This window comes from Drosophila yakuba, chromosome 3L (assembly GCF_016746365.2).
Source record: "Drosophila yakuba strain Tai18E2 chromosome 3L, Prin_Dyak_Tai18E2_2.1, whole genome shotgun sequence".
Lineage (NCBI taxonomy): Eukaryota > Metazoa > Arthropoda > Insecta > Diptera > Drosophilidae > Drosophila > Drosophila yakuba.
Window position 1 is genome coordinate 8,251,262 of NC_052529.2, and position 17,649 is coordinate 8,268,910.

At 43.1% G+C, this 17,649-nt stretch overlaps 1 protein-coding gene across 4 annotated transcripts in view; it reads left to right on the top strand.

Moving 5' to 3' along the window:
• The first annotated feature begins 159 nt into the window (after positions 1 to 159).
• Positions 160 to 17,649, top strand: part of LOC6533347 (guanine nucleotide exchange factor DBS) — a 47,645-nt gene continuing 30,155 nt past the window's right edge. Inside the window, exons 1-3 of one of the 4 annotated variants that reach the window (XM_039373690.2) lie at positions 160 to 968; positions 10,487 to 11,200; positions 11,358 to 11,651. In XM_039373690.2, the coding sequence (XP_039229624.1) occupies positions 801 to 968; positions 10,487 to 11,200; positions 11,358 to 11,651 (1,176 nt within the window). In that variant the 5' untranslated portion in view covers positions 160 to 800. Of the gene's footprint in view, positions 969 to 4,563; positions 5,052 to 10,486; positions 11,201 to 11,357; positions 11,652 to 17,649 lie in introns of those variants that run through there. The other 3 variants (XM_002094037.4, XM_015194440.3, XM_039373691.2) reach the window with 3 other exon arrangements.

The following is a 17,649-nucleotide window of genomic DNA, read 5'->3' on the forward strand; positions in this document are numbered from 1 at the left end:
AACAGCAACACCTTCGCCTTCACCGTAAAATGGGCCTCCCCTGCGTGTTTCACATGTGTCGCATGTGACTACCGTGGATTTCGCAGCCGCTTCTGCCGGCAATCAAATTGAGTGCAAAGCTCGGTTAAAAGCCGAGTATTCGAGTACTCGAGTATTCGTACAGCAGCAGAGGTGTGATGTTTGATGTGTGTGTGTGTGAGTGTGCAGCGAATGCAAAAACAGTTTCAATTTTTTTTCAATTTTTCCGCCTTCTGTTTTTGTCTCGATTCGGCGGGGCCCTAACTTATTGCATTATTTATGTACGAGTAGTACGATTTTTCTGGGTTCCCCAGTAAGCCACACGCACACGGGCCGCACCAGAAAATTGTATAAACAAAACGCGGAAAGCCACAAAAATACAAAAAAAAAAAAAAAAACATAAGAAAAAACGGAAAAAAAACGTATAAGTATCAGCGGTGACAATCGCAAGTGCAGGGCTCTCTCTGTCTCAAGTCTTGAGTCTCAAGTCGAGTCTACTGCTCACACTCACTCAAAGTTTGCCGAGGTGGAGAAACAAACTCGGCGGCATTCTCAGTCAAACAACAAACGCAACTGAAGTAACAACGGTTCCGTACCGCGTACCACGTACCGCCCCCAAAACAAAAGTGAAATTCTATTAGCCCCCGCGTCTTGGCCAATCCGCCCAGCAAGGGAATATCGCCCAGTGCTTAGCCAGAAATCAAACGTATTATTCGTGGGAATAACGCCCCGAAAGTTATGTTATTTGATTCCGCTGAAAATCGGACTGAGTGCAGTGCTTAATGTTCCAGCTGCGCAGGGAAGTCTGGAGCGAGCGGTTGGGAGTCTGGGTGCAGCGCCTCCTCGTCGTCGTCCTACATCTCTGGCACCGCTCCACCATGTCCTTCGTTCGCCGTCGTCAGGAGGCGTTCAAGTGGATTAAGCGCCGACTGGCCAGGCGGGAGTGTCACGTGAGTACACCGAAAGAAATGGGGAGGTAAAAACAGTAACGTAACCCCCATAAATTTAGCCACAATTAAGGGCATTAATCTATTATTTAGTCTCCACTTTGAATGGGCTTCGAAATGAGATCACTGGCAGTTAACTACTCCAGACTTGACCAGATAACGTCAATGTGAAAATATAATACCTACTATATTGAGGGTACTCTGTCTATTTTAGTTCCCCAATTCATCATATAAAACCAATGAAGTAGTGTAAATCGAGTTGCATTATTTAAAAGCTGCTTTAGTTGTTTTCGCCCTTTATGCATTACTAAACAGCTGTTTTAATATTTTTTAATGGGCAGCCTTTACTGTTTACTACTTGCATATAAGAAGCTAGTTAGTTTACAATTGTAAAAACAGTAGTATAAACTAAGTTGCATAGCCAAAATAAAGTGGGCGCTGATTGCAGGAACACCATTAATCTACAAAAAAAGGTTAATAAATAGAATCATCTGTAGTCATTAAAATTAATGGCAAAAAGTGACTTAATGACATAAAAACATTTTTCATTATCCAAGTACTTAGCACTTTTTAGAGTCCATAAAGTGAGTGCTCTATTATACAGGCCTGCAAAATAAGTCTGTATTTGACCAAGATATTATGCATATTTAAGCTAAACAAGTTTTTGTCCCTCTGCTGACTATCTGACTATCCAATTAGGTTTATGTATTTATTACCCTGCTTAGATCATCCTGCACTAGATCCCAAGTGGGTCATCATTCCAACGCACAACCCTTAGATTTTAGCTGGAATTCAATTAAAAGTTATTCAGCCCAGGCTGCAAATTCAATTAAATACAATCATTTTCGGTGCTTTCGGTGCAATTTTTAGCTAATTCTGCTTTTCCTGCGAATCGGGGCACAGCCGGCTGATGAAAAGGGTTAGAAAAGCTTCGCACTCGCGTGACTCGCTATAATTTCTCCATCAGAGTTCGTGGTTTGGAGTGTTTGGAGTGGTCTGAGGCAAAGGAGTCCACTGTCTGAGGCTTTGTTCCGTTTCCGCTTTTCGCCGGCTCTGCCGGGTGGGTGTGTCCATCGACCTGCCGGAGACATAGGCTTGGTTCTATACTATATATGTAACATGTATCCTTAGTTCCATCCCCTGGCAGTCGGAAAACACTCCGCAACACCCCAAACTATTTCGGCCCGGCGAACATTTGGCGTTGAGCGATTATGGCTGTCAGCTTGAAAGGCACTTTCAGCCTGTTATCAATTTAAACAAACGCCAAAATGCCACAAATGTGAAAACCAACCGACAGTCGAGGAGCCAGCCGCTAAGAGGCCCCCAAATTGTGCAAATCAAATTGAATGCCGTTTTATGAAAGTTGAGTTGACTTTGCCGGTGATTTTTGGCAATTATTTGTAGCTGGCATTTGTGCGATTTCGAAATTTTTGTGTTTGTAACAATGCGGATCTCAAACAGAGCACGTAGGGGTTAAGTTGAACGCCCCTGGCATATTAAAAAGTTTTCTAATATTTAGGCAGCAAACTGATATGAGCCAATAGACACCCAAATGGGTGTTTTAAAAAATAGATGGGGATACTCGCCCTTTTTAAATGCGGGAATTGTATGCATAAAGTAATTTGTAAAGCTCTCATATATGTTAATACATGTGATTAACGTGAGTTAGAGAACTTTTTGTAAAAGGCATATAATATGATATACCTAGCCATTAAACCGGAATCAAATCACGAACTAGTGACTCACAATTATGCCTGTAAAAAGCTTAGAAATTAATTGATTTTAATTGGCTGCGGAAATATTGATACTCTTACTCACAACCCAATTTGCAGTGCAACTTTACCCTAATGCTCGTTCGCATTGCAAATGAAAATATGGCAGACCCACCGGGAAGAGCACTTAATACTCATATTTATGGGCCATCGGTGGAGCCCATATATTGTTTATCCCGCTGGCAAATGTTTATTCGCACCACTCGAAGTTTCAGCGACTGCCCAGATTTTTTTTCGTGAAACTAAAGCGGAGTAAACACTCATCGCGTGTTCCGATTAACGCAATCGCATGGGTTTCTCGAGGCCAGGAACCAATGGAACCCCAGCTCGTTAGCGTTCTAGGGTAAACCTGCGTCTGGCATCGTAAACAAATGTCCGTCAAAAGGCATCAGCTAAATACCGACAAAGTAGCAAACAAAATATATGCGGACAGCCCTCTATTTTGTACATATATGCGTGTATATACGAGAACTTGCCAAGTTCAAGGCAGGAGTTGAAGATGTCTATATGATGTTTTGTATCCACAATTATGGCAGAGGGATGGGCATGAAACAAGGGCGGCGGCTATTCAGCGGGGCAAACAATAACATTGTGCATAATACAGACCTCAGTCCCCAGCCTGGAACACTCGTACTGACTAAATGGAACTGAACGAAATGCTCGATTTGGCATGCCGAACTATAAGATACTCTTTTCTACTCTGGGAGTAGAACTGCTAACTCGGTATCTCGGCAATACATAAAGTTACGAAATTTAAAGCCATAGAAATTACTACTTGAAAAGAAGTGCAGTTCTTGTATAATTTCAATGATTTCCCTGAGATAATCCAGCAATCTTGCACCCTGAAATAGTAAGACATTGATCTGCATGCAGACCTGGTTATTTATCTTCTGAGTTGCCGAAAGCCCAAGCAATTAGATTGAAAAACAACGTTCTTGGAAATGTATGTAAATGTATTCCTTTCCTGATTGTATTCTAATGCGATCGGTGACCAAGCGCCCGTCAAAGTGGAGATATCCCTGTACACATCCACTATAAATCACCGATAATTGTGGGTGTGTTGTGCATATTGTTTTTGCTGCCATTGATGTTCCGCGAGCGTTTTTCTACCGGCCATTCAAGCGGTTGAGTCAGCTGGGCTCGAATTCAGCAAAAAAGCTGAAATGAAGCGAAAAAGCCCAGGCAAAATGCAAACAAGCGTTCGCACGCATGGAAAATCATTGAAGCCTGCAGTGGAAAATGGGTATGGGTGTTTGGGTGAGTATCTGTGAGTTACACCCTCGATTCCGACTGGGCTTTTCCATTTCGCGCTCCGCTCATTTCAATTTAGTTGGCGCAAAGCGGCCGCCGCAAACGCTTTGAACTCGTTTCCCGGACAGACGGACTTCATGGCTCTTGACGTTTTTCCTATATTGATCTTTTCGACCGATTCAGCAAAATACAAAAATACAAACAAAAAAAATGGGAAACGTACGCCCAGTGAAGCAAAATTTGTGCGCGTTTTGATTTTTTGGCGCGTTTTTCATTTGTTTTGATTTCGCGTCTGCGAAACCTTTCTGCCCAGTTTTTTTTACGTAGTTTTTCCATGGCTCTAACTTTGGCTTTTTCCTTTAGGCCACACAACTATGTATTGATAAATTGCCAGCCGACGATTTCCGTCGTGACCCGCGCGTTATGCAAAATGCTCAAAATGTAAATAAATATTAAAATAATACACAAGATCACGAGAAGGGGGAGCCCAAAAGTATCTGCCACACTGCCTTCCTTTTGTATGCGCCCAGCCTTTTGCCTTTTTGCATTTCGCCTTTGTTGGTTTAAGCCGTTCAGTTCGCTTCGGTTTGCTTCGGATCGGTTTGTTGTTTGTGTTTGTGTGCAATTGTGTGCTGTGAAAAATGAAGTGAATCTGTCTGGCCAAGTGAATATCGCCATTGCAACAATAATAATAAGCAATAATAATAATAATAATAATGCGAGCCGACAAATTTCGGTGTGCCTGCGCTTTATTTATGAAAACAATAAACGCAACCCAACAAACTACGCATCAAGTCCGTACCTGAACCTAAACCCGAATCCGAATCCGAATTCGAATCTGGATTGGAGGTGGATGTGGACGTGGACGTGGACGTGGATGTGGCGGCAGTTTCCTGGCACGCATATAATTTGCATGTGGATATCGATCTTTATGACCGGAGACGCTTCGACGATGGCTTATGTAATCTGGAAAATATTCATGAAGCAATATGCCCGCCTGCAACACAATCCTCGGCCCCTCAGCTCAAAGTTGATCTGGCATTCGTATGCGGCCATTGAGACGGTGGGTCACCCTCTATCCCTGAATGACTGCATCACTGCAGCATTCGGGGTCACCACGTACCTTTGCGAAAGAGCCTTAGTCCGCTTTCCTGCCCTTTATTGATTTAAATTGAGTCATTTTTCTCGGCTCTCGACCATTGGCCATTTGCCATCGGCCATCGGGGCATACAAAGTAATTGTAGATTAATGTGGCTAGCTTTAAGTGAGCGCTCAAGACGAGAGTTCATATTTCTCGAGTGTTTTGCGCTTTTTGGGGGCGTGAAAGTTGATTTGTGATTAAACGGCGGCCAGTTCGTTAAGGGAAGTTGGCGAAAGTTTTTAGCATTTTATGAAGTTTTGGGAACTTTTTGCAAGCAACAGGTTTCTTTTTGGTGGAACTCAGGAATTTTGCAGCTCGTGGGATATATTTAGTTTAAACTATTTGGTTATAAATTCACCAACTGCTGCATCTTTACATTTTCAAAAGAAATGCACAAAAAGCATTCATAGATTCCAAGAGATGTACAACCTTAGCATACTTAACCTACATACTCCAGCATAAATCACCTTTTAGCACCGAATTAACTGCATTTCTCGAAGAGTTTAAGGAACAAGTTTACGACTATTTTTGCTACACTTTAGATTGGCAATTTCCGACACTGAACTAATCCGATCACACCTCGATTGGCGTTATTCAATCAGCAGCCAGGGCACTCTACTAATGTACGCCGGCGTTTTCCTTGACATTCGAGTGCGACGACAGTTGCATTTCCCGCCCATTAACGAAATACGATAGTGGGGGGATAGGAAAAGTCAATGCGAAAATGCAAAGGAAATAGCAGTGATTTGGCGGCTTGGAAAAGCAGCAGCCAAAATAAGACTCGACAAGGCAAAAAAGCTGTTGCACACAAATAGGGACCACCAAACTAGATAAACGAACTGCGACTGTCTGGCCCACAGATAATAACAATTGGGTAAAAGTAAGAGATGTAATAATTCAACGTAAAGTGTTAAAATGTCGATATTAATTGCAGAGTGGCAGCGCTTGTGGTGGGACTACAATTCAAGAGGTAGCCAATAGTCCCATCCTCTGCTGCCCCCGGATCGCATTTAAATAAATTGCGATTATGCCGCAAATGTGGCAGTCGCTGCACCGAACTATGCACTGCAACAAAAAATGTGAAATAAATTAATAAAATATTATAAAACACTTAAGGCACAATTGTGTATTGAGAACTTGGATTATAATATGGGCTTTGACTTCATCTGGAAGACTTTTTCAGTGTACTCTAGGTGCGGGACCTGATCTTGCACTTGGTTTTCGGTGGTTTCGGTGGTGCAACTGCAACTGCCACTGCGACTGGGACTGGCCGTGCGCTAATAATATTTATCAGTGGCTCATTTGTTGGCCGGACAGATGGACAAACGGACAGGTGGACGCGGAGCATTGCATTCAATGGCCAATAAACCAAGAGAGCAAATAAAAATTGCAACTAGCAGGCAGTGGTGGCTAATTGCGCCGCCTGTTTGGTGATTTTGCCGCTGTTAACTTGGCTGCTTTGGCTGGCTGGCCAATTCCAAATAGGTGGATGGAATGGGAATGGGAATGGGTATGAGGATGGGGTTGGGGATGGGTTGGAATGGGATGGATGGGGGCTGTGCATCCGCTGCTCGTCAGTTTCAATTCAAAGTGCAGTTTAAGTTTTCGGTTGCCGTTTTCCACATTGTTCGCTGCATTCGAGGCATGCATATTTATTTATCGCAGCCAGAGTTTTGCATTTTAACTAGAAATCATGCAAAAACGCCGCGACATGCGATTGCCAACAAAAAAAAAAAACATATCGTCGACGACGAACGCCTTTCAAATCGAATCTCCGAAGCTGTTAAATGCGGTTGAGAGCGATTTTTCGTATGCTTTTCCTCAGACATGAAAATCTGTTTAATATTTTCCCGCGCACTCACGCACGACGTGGGAATTTTTCAGCTCGCGACTTTGAGTTCGTCTTCGTCGTCGACGGCGAAATGCAACTCAAAACTGAAAACTGAAAACTCAAAACCAAAATCTGCAACGCATTTGCGATCTCAGCGCGGAAAAGGCCGACACATTGAACCTTTCATAAACCGCCGACAATTGGCATTCAGCTGTTATTCAACGCACGAGATGCAAATTTGATATAGGAAATGGGTTTTTGTAATCGAATAAGTCGATCTGACCCAAAAGTGGAAGGAAGTGCAATGGCTTAACTGATGATGAGGGATGACCTTTAAATGCGGCATTGTTTAATAACAATTTCAAAGCCATGACAGTCGAGTTTGCTTAAGATACTATGGCGCATTTTATGAAGGTATCGAACATTTAAAGAATATGTTTTAACATTTTACTAAGCAGGAATGTTTGATTTATTATTTAATCTATTTTATTATATCTATTACGTTGCCAAAATTTTCACTTAATATTGATTTCACATGATGAATATCTAATAAAAGCACTACCCATCAAGTAAAATTATTACTTTTATGTTGTATATTAATTTTCTTATTGGCCACCCCCGCCATTTGACTGTTTACCTGTTTTCCTGTCCAGCTTTCAGTTTCTCTTTCTTTAACCTTAGTCTGGGGTTAGGACAGCCCATTAACGACACGCATTCACAGTCATTTTCAATTTCTTGGGGCTGTCACTTTAATTTGGATGCAGTGGCAGTTTGAGCCCACGCATTTCCACACAGAAACACACGCACACACTCTGTCTTTCTCTACAAAAAAAAAAAAAAATGCAATTTGCACCACCTACACTACTTTTACAAATTCCCACATAAACATTTTTCATTTTACATGTTTATATGCTGCTAAAACATGGCTTTTTATATTAGTTTTTATGGTATACCACTTTAAATCTCCAACCTTTTATCCCATTAATATGCAATTGTTACTAGACGAACTTAAGATTGTAAAGGATCAATTAACAAAACTAGTTGCAATTATAATTCATGTTATGGAATAAACACGCGATTTATAATTCTTATTACTATATATCAGTAAAAGTCGTAGTCAAAGTTTTTCGACCCGTTACAATCGCCAACGAGAAAAAACGATCGTCTAACAAATTAGTTACTGACGCAATATTTCTGTATATCTCTGCGCTATCAAAATCACACGCAATAAATTTAATTTGCTTTGTGGGCAGAGGCAGTGCGTCCAAATGGCAATGGCAATGACATTTCCAGCTTTTTCGCTTTTAGGCTCCAACTCCAGCTCCTTTGCAGGTGTTTGGGTTGCCGGAGTAGGTTGTCCAATTAATAAACGAAAACGCAGTCATAATGTTTTGATTAACACAAATGTGACAAGAGATGCATAAAAATTAATTTCCAATCTTGTCCGAATCCACTAAATCAAAGGGGAGTGGATCTTAGACGTTGGAATGGTGGATGACCGATTCCGATTTGGGTCACGACGGCGTTAGGTGAAACCGTAGATGCGTGAGAGAGTGCTGAATCGGTTTGGATGGGGATGGGGATCGGCATATATTTTAGATACATGGCATAGCCCCAAGGTTGTTGTGCTGTCGGTGTGCAGCGAGGCGACCTTCCTTTAATGGCTTGTCCAGCCAACTAGTGCAACATTTTCGATTTCCTTTTGACGCGCGGCCATAATTTGAACAGCGGGCTAGCAGCTCAGCTCAACCACCGACCGACCCACTGCCCAAGACTCACGCACCACCGCCGCCGACAATACCCACCGATACCCACCGACAAAACGCCCCCGGGCGGGCCGAACCCATTCCAAAAAACGAATCCAAAAGCAGAGCCAAAAGCCAACCAAACCAGACCAGCCGGGGCAATTAATTGATGAGCAGTGGTCGGCACTTGGTCAAGAGTTGGCATGACAGCAAATTGCATTTGCCTCTGATTCTGCCTTTTTTTTCTCCAGATCGTGCGTGCCACTGCCATGGCCACTGGGCACTGATCTTCAAGCGGTGGCCAATTGCCGGAATGCAGCACCAGAATCATGCACTGCAAGAAAATGACATGATTTCTGGGGTATTAGATACATTTTTGCAATGATAATTCTATAAGATCACCTTTTGTGAGGGTTGTAAACCTTAAACACAAGAATTAAAAGAGTAGTTAACTTTTTAAACATTTGTGTTATGTCCAAGCTTTGGTTTTTTCTCAGTGTGTGGCCCAAAAAGAAAATATTGATGATATATTTATTGGTATTTATTGGCGTCGCTTTGGCCGCACTTCAAAAAGCCCGGCCTGAACAAATTGTGGAAATTTATAAGCTTCGACAACAGAAATCTCTGTCTCTGCGGGCTTCGTACTGCCAATAAATGAGTGTAGTCAGCGGGTTTAGGGGGTTTTGGGGTTTTAAGTTCGAGTTTGGCTATGCAAAGCACTCATTGAGCATGCGCAGGCGCCGAGGGCGACATCTGGCGGCCAACGCCGGCGTTTGGAAGCCCGGCACGAAGGACCAAAAGCTGCTAGCAGGCAGGACTTGCAGAGCTAGCCACATTCCTTGGCCAAGTTAGTAGCTAAGTTCGTTTGGGCGTGGAAAGGCGAGTGAGTGGATAATGGGAAAATAAATGGAAAAGCGCCGGCACCGCACAATGACACATTGTTGTGGCCGAGACCAAAAGTATTTTGGTTCGCCAACCGAAAAAGTTTAACATGCCAAGGTTTTTTGTTATGTGTGTTATGGTCAAAGTTTGGCCATTTGCTTAGGCCGCATCCCCACACCATCCACATCCTCGAAACACTGAACAGCCACCACATCCACTTTCACTGCAAATTTGTGTGTGCTCGTATCTGAAAGAAAGTGAATTCTACTGTGCTACACTTGACCTATGACAACGACAACTGAGGCAGCGGCAAAAGCAACAACATACCCACTAACAACCAACTGGCAACGAACGTTTGACGTTTCATTTGATTGTCATGCAATGCGTCCCCCCGCACTCCCTATTCCCAGCCTTGTCTCTCGGATCAATGCTGTCCCCAATTGATTTCTGTTTAACTTTTAACATGCAACAAGGCAACCCGAGCCCCTTCACCCTCAGCCCTCTAAGCACTGTTTGCTGTGGGAAAGTGGATCGAATTTTAAAGTCCTCAGTTGCATTTCTATATCTTGGCACAACATATAAGCCTGTATTCCATATTTAGTTACTTAAAGGACATCCTGCGTATTAAATCAATAACTCTTTTCTTAGACTCAATTTAAACAAAATATTTAGTTTTAAATTACCACCATATTTTGCCCCACTGTATGCCCCCGTGTTGCCAGTGGTAACCGAAGCAATTGTGTTTAATGCGGCTCTTTGCATTGCCCCATTGCCTGTGCAAAGAACTTTGGCCCATTTGAAATGCGGCAATTGTGTATCTGGCGGATACACAAGCGCACTCTGAACTCCACACGTGTCTGAGGTCTTTTTCTTAGCTTTTTTCCCCTCTGCATTTACAGGCTGACACGAACATCGAGGCAGGGCGAGCAGAAGCAGCTGTTACTGGTTCGGGAGCAGGAGCGGAATTAGCCGAGATCTTGGTGCCGAGTGACACGCAAATCGATGTTCCGGCTGCGGGAGTTCCAGGAGGCCAGATTCCGAGCCTAGAGTCCACTGACAGGGACATGAAAGAGGCCAGAGCAGCGCCCATAGCTCGCGATGATGAGGATCAGGAGACGGAGGATCCAGAGGAGCAGGAGGAGGAGATGGAGCTGGAACCTCCAGAGGTGGACCAACTGTCCGCGAATGCTAATTATGTGTGCTGTCGATACCCGGTTACAACCTCCTCCTCCGCCTCCACCTCCGGCACAGCAGCCACCTTGAACCGCAGCAAGTCGCGGGTTCAAAAGTACCTCAAGAAGTGCAAACAGCGGCTAACGGGTCAGGCCAAGATGCCAACGAGCAGTTCCACCACCACGACCACCATCACACTGGTCAGGAATGAGCCAGCAGCACCCACGACAATCGGGGAGAGGGAGCCCGCGAAGGCACTGGCGGAGCAGGAGGAGGAGCTCTTGGAGGAGGACGACCTGGCGGAGGGCAGTAACGGGTCCTATACGGACGCCCTGCCCATCGAGTGCAGCTTGAGTGCCAGCATTGCCGAGGAGCAGCAGCAGGCGGTCGACGAGCTGGAGCCGCCAAAGGAGGCGGAGGAGGTCCCACTGGAGACGGAGGTACGTATCTACACTGAGGGAAAATGAAACTGATTTATACATTTAAAAAAAAGGAATAATACTGCATAACGTTGTAGTGTTATTAATTGCTGTATACTTAATGGCAATTATTTATTTTTCATGAAGTTAAGGAATCTCAATTCTCTGTTTTCCTCAGCTGACGGAACCTTCCTCAACATCACCTTCGCAGTGTAACCCCGAAGAAGTCCCTGCATCACAGCGACTTCGACTTCCCGCCGACGTGGACGCCACGCTGGCCCGGCTGATTGACAGCCATCTGTCGCACATTTATCCCGTCTACTGGGCACGCACGCGTGCCATTTTAATCCAGCAGGCACGTGAGCGACTCGTGTGCGGATTCGACGGCAGTTTGGCCCGCTTCGAGCAGCGATTCCTATGCAAATTTGCGCAAATTGCCGCGACTCTCCGCACGGCCCATCAAATTGGCGAGGTAAGAGTCCTATAGAGAACACCAGAAATCCAGCCAAAAGATATATCATTTACAAGCCAGTTACTCGCAGCAGGCGAAATTAGCAGCAATTTGTTTGGCTCTCCACGAACGTAGTTCTTTAATCGCAGCTAAATAGTTTGCTTTGGTTTCATCCGCCAAAAAGAAATGCTTGGGTAACAATTGCGCTGAGAAATTGTTGTGAAAATTGGAAAATCATCGGGAGATTGGTCGATCATCAGGCGATAAGTGTTCTCTGGAGCAAATAGTTGCGAAAATTACCAGGGCGAAGTTGTTCGTGGCTTAGAATTCCGCTTAAGGGTATTGCTAATCTAACTTCCACTAAATGCTCAAGTACTACCTAGACTCTACAGTACATTGCATGAAAATAAAAACCAAATAATTTTACTCATTTAATTTAATGTAATACCATCTATGCAAATGAAGTTACGAATACTTGCACCTTTTCACTTGTAATTAATAACATTGATAATCAAATCCAGCAACATATTATTGAACTTCATGGCACTCACATTCTTTGTCCGAGTAATTAATCTTTCAAGATTATATCACCTACGCTCGCCAGAGGTTTACCCTTATCAACAAAGCAAAGTCAACTGAGATTCCCTTTTTGCAATGGAATGTTTTGTGTCCTCTTGTGGAACGAGGAGTATCTTGCGGTTTACAAATAAAGTATTTACTGATAAATACACCAGTAAAAAACTTGAAGACTATTTGTTAAATGTAAGACATGAGTCACTTAAATGCAAATATTAACTTCAAGATCAAATTTAAAATATAGTTTTAAGCACGAATGTTTCTTAAAATTTAAATTTTCCTAAGAACTTATCAAATTTTGAATTACATTAATGTTCAAATTTCGCCACCGGGTGTAACATTACAGCTGCTGCTTGTGCAGCCCTGGCGCCTAACAGCAGCTGTTAAAAATGGTCTAAACTAGCAGCGCGCTAACAGTGGCTGGTGGCACGCCGAAGCACTGTTAACGGGTCTGTGCTTCGGATTTTCTGGAGTCAGTTGAACATTTGAACTCGCGACGCGCAGTCTTGTGAGCGGCAGAAAGCGACTGAGAAGCCCAGAAAAAGAAAAGCGACTCGAAGACGAATGCATAGAGTAGTAAACAGAAGTGACCAAGTGCAACGTGCCACTGCCAACTAAATACGTAAATTCGTAGTTAAAGAGTCTCGCATTTTTTCACCTTTTGGGAGCTTACAGAGTGTGCCGAAAGAAATGTGCAAAGTATCGTTGAATTAACATGCAAATAAATCGAAATCGCGACAGAGTGATGCCCGAATAGTGCCTGCAAATACGTTATAAAAGTGCCTTAATGTGTGATCTTTTTACAATCTGCAAGAAATAATCGTAAAAGTGCGAATCAGCTTCGAATATATACATATATATAGAAATATATACTTCTCTCCTAAGTGCCACATATATCTGCTATCAGCCTAGAAGTTAACGCTTTATAGCCGTCACATCAGCGTAAATCAGAGGATTTCCGCGCCGAATAGTTTTGAGGTAATTTCTGGTTTCACATTTTATTAGCTAAGCGGCCCGATGTCTGAAGTTCATTATCATTTATGGCCAATAATTGTCGAGTGTTTTTCGTTGTTCAGTTGTATGTAAAGTATAGTGTAGTGTAGTGTAGTGTTTGAATCCAACCCTGACCTCAGTGTTCATTAAAAATCAATTGTTTTCCACTCGCACTCACATTCGCATTGGCAATTTGCATACTTATTACACACGGTCAGAGGCAAAAGTCATGAAAGATACAAGACAAACCACGGAAGCGTCCTTCGGGTCAGCCTACGCTTTTTCGACTTGTTAGAATCGCAGAGAGAGGTCTTTGTATTATTTGTTAACCATTTTCAATGACAAAGTAGTGGCAAGTGTGGGCTGTGCACTACGTGCTATGCCCCTTCTAAATCGAATTGTCAGAGGTTCTGGGTCCACTAATCAGTTCCCCAGCTAGCTCCATTTGCAATGTAATTTATAATCATTTTCGTAACGCATACGCACTGTGGAGCATGTGGTGCTCAGTCCGTGGGAGGCAGCTAAAAAGTACTACAAAAACCAAAAAAAAAAAAAAGCTGCTGTAAAGTGCTCGGCGTGACCCACTTAGGTCCAACCACATAAACTTATTTGAATCAATCAGCCACAGCGCACATTTGCCGCTGATTTGGAGTCGTAAACTGGCGGGCATCTGGTTGACCTGTGGCAACTCGATTCGCAGTTGCAACTGCTAACTTGCAGCTGCCTCTGCATGTTAATTGCTATTTAATTTGTGTTTGCTGCGTTCTGTGTACCGCCTCAAAACTCAATGGTAGTTCGCGTCGAGCTTGCATTTTATGTATTTTGTATATTTTATTTACCCTCTGCAGCCGGGCACGTTCTGTAATTTAAATCGCCTTTGTGCGCAGACGCAGCAGCGTTCTCATCTAAAGAGTGGCCCAGCCGAAGAGCAAGTACTTGATAGGGTTTTGTTTGGATTGCTTTGGCTTGGTTTTATTCTGATTTTCCCCCTTTACCGATCCGAAAGCGGAAATTGTGTATTAAGTGTTCTCGAGCAAAGGGAGCGTTGGGGTAAAGCCGTACAGTCTGCTAAACAGATTCCAGCGCAAACTCGAAATCTGCAGAGAACAAAAAGTACAGAAAGGGTGGCATTCTTACATTTTTAAACACCAAAAGTTTGTGCATAGAAAATATGTTTTAAAAAAGGTGTTAATAAGTAAAGAGCTAGTAGTCTCATTAAAACAGAAACTAATTTCTTTTCTCTTAAGTCTGATTTATCTGTGTTAGTTTAATGGCTTTGTTTTATTGCAAAGTATGTACATATATATGGATTTATGCCAGCTTCCAGATCTCCATTGATACAGAACATTTCTTGCCGTGTAATTGAGAATCTCCGAACACGGCATATCACTTAGCCAAACAGCAATTACGATTAGGAGTGCAGCGCCAAGAGTGAAAAGTCTGTGGAAAAAGAGGAAAAAAGTGCCTATGAAGTGAGTGTCTGTGCTTCCGAGTTGCATTTGAAACGGTCCATCAATCCAGCGACCAGATCTGTGCAATAATTTGCAGAAAAGTGCTTTGAACTGTGTTGAACACAACATGATCGGCATTTGTTAGCGATAATGAATTGAACATTTCTGAAAACATGTTTGTACATAATTTGTATGCAGGCTCTGGGGGCCGCCACTCATGGGCCCAACGTTTGGAGTCCATACTCCGTAGTAGTCCATGGTCCGTTGTCCGTAGTCCGTAGTCCGAGGACCATGGCGTCTGCCATGTGTCTGGGTGTCTAAGTGTCTGAATGCCTGGATATATCTAGTATTTGTGTTGGTCTAACTAAGAGCATCTGACCAAGGCACATATGCGGTTTGTTTTTGCCCGCCCAGTGAAAGACAAACGCAGAGTTAGACGGAGGGGAAAATGTGCAAAGTGTAAAGTGCATATTTATGGCTTGCATAAAATAACTTGTAAAATTCACTCACTCCGTCTGTTTGTCTCTGCGGATTTTGCTGTGTGAAGACACACATATGTATGTGTAGATTCGCCATTCGAACACGTGTTGTTGGAACCGACTCTCTATATACATATATAAATATATATATAGGCACACGATCGCCGAGGAAGTCGCTGTTCAGGATATGGATGATATGTGACTGGACTCGCCAATGAGCAAACATTCGAAATAAAATAGCCGCTATGGGTATATTATGCTGCAAAATGTGCACATTACTTTGACAGAAATATGTGGCATGACGTTAAGATAACGTTTGACGGGTCAATGAGCTCAGTTCCCCGGGACTTGAAGAACCAATTCTCGGGCAAGTCTCATTATATAGATATCTTTATTACGGGTATCCTGAGCGTTTTATAAAATTAGCCAGAACAAATAAACAATCAAAGGATCAGTAAGCTTCTTTTTCACAAAAAAATAATTACTTCTACTATTTTATGCCACTTTTAACTAAATTACCCTCTGGGTGGCTGGAGATATGTTTTCACTACAAAAACCACTTTTTGTATAAATTTCTCGGTATGTCTGGCAATACATGTACTGCCTGTAAAAAATTCAAACTATCTGCAGTGTAATGTTAACAATTATTCAGCCGGACAACTTCGTAGCTACACATTTGCCACTTCATTATAAAATACTTAGTCATAAATGCTGTCGCCCCGAAGAAAACAAACCCAGATGCCTCGTCCCTCTGAATTGCTGCAATGCAGCAGATTGAGTTACAAGACGCGTGTGCACTCTGCGATCCACAGGTCTTTGGAGATAAAGTTCGGTGCATTTACTTCACACAGAAAAAAATATATAATTAAACCCTATTTAACTAGCAAGCACTAAATACTACTTTAAAGGCTGATATTATGGAGTAAATCAAGTAAATTACTTTGAATATTCATAATCAATTCGTTAGACACAACAGATTACTTAGAATTTTTATTTACTACCATTTTTGTATATATATATTTATTACATATATTATATTAAAAGAAACATCTGCGCATCTCCAGACTTTTGTATCCGAGCGCAGCTGGCAATAGATACGAATGCATCCAGAAGATAGCCTTGAATAATTCAAGCGCGTGTGACTCGCTTAGTAATTAACCCAGCACAAAAGCCGCAGGCCAGCGATGAGTCGCGGTTTGGCTTGGCTTGGCTTGGCTTGGTTTTGCTTGGGATTGGGATTGGGATTGGGATTGCGATTGGGCTGGGAGCCATATATAGGGGTGGGGAATGGAGGAGGAGGAGCAGTATGGGGCAGGCACGTCAAGTGGCAGACACCGAATCCGAATCCGCGGCGCTCACAGAAACACTCATGCATATATGGATACTTTTGTTCCTTTATATGTTTTTTTTTGTGTATCGCTGTCTTCTGTCTGCCGTTTGCTTATTTGTTTGCCTTCAGCTTTGTCTTTGTGTCATCATCGCCATCGTGATTATCCTCATTATGAGCATGTCTCTATTGCTCAGTGTGTGTGCGTGGAGGTGAACGCTTCCTGCAATGCCAACAGGTAGACCAAGACAAAGGCGTCCCAGCCATCCATCCATCCATCCATCCAGTGCCCGATCCCCATTTCAGACCCATTCCCAACCCCGATTCCCACCTCCCCATTCCCAATCCTCTGGCCAGACGTGAACGTAGTCGGTGGGAATCGGCTGCTTCAAATGCCAGAAACGCTCCGGGCAAAGCAAATAGTTACCTATAAATTGTTCAGCGAACAAACGAAGCCGTCAAATCGTCCCATGAATGACTGACAAGCCCTAGCGACAATTGTGCCCAGTTGGCCACAAAGTGCTCCAACAGCAACGGCCAAAAACAGCCAAGCAGCCAAAGAGTCAAAGAGCCACGACCACGACAACGACACGCTCTAATAAATGGTTCAATAATAAATTACCTCCCGGTTCAGGTTCACCTCTAGGATTTGTTTCGGCATCACGTTATTTGGGCATTTGTCAAGTTCAAGCGTAACTCTTTGTTTACACTAGTCAACAGGGCTCTAAACACTTACCAATCAGATATCGTACTTCATTGCTAAACATTTTAAACTTAATTAGAAAGTCTGCTAAGATTCTTAGCTACAGGTCAATGATGGTTTTCCCTTTTACTACTTAATAGGGGTATTAAAAATAGCTGACTGCACCTAAAAAGCTGCAAAATTCCGTCCACTTCTTGCCAATATGCCCCATATGGATACACATGCCGCTGCGGAAATACTCAAAGTTTATGGCTGTTTTTTTCTTTTATAGCTCCCTTGTTCCGTGCAGGAGCTATGATAATCCCCTCGTTGGTTACATAGTGTTAGCGACACCTTGCCCGAGGGCCTCCGTTGTGAGTAGGATGTCAGATCGCGCCACCTTCGTGATTTGTGGCTTTGGGGCACATGTGCAACAAAGGCAACAGCAGCAGCGAATGCAGCAACATCAACTCGGTGGTCCCCCAAACTCCTGGTCAAATGTCCGTTTGTC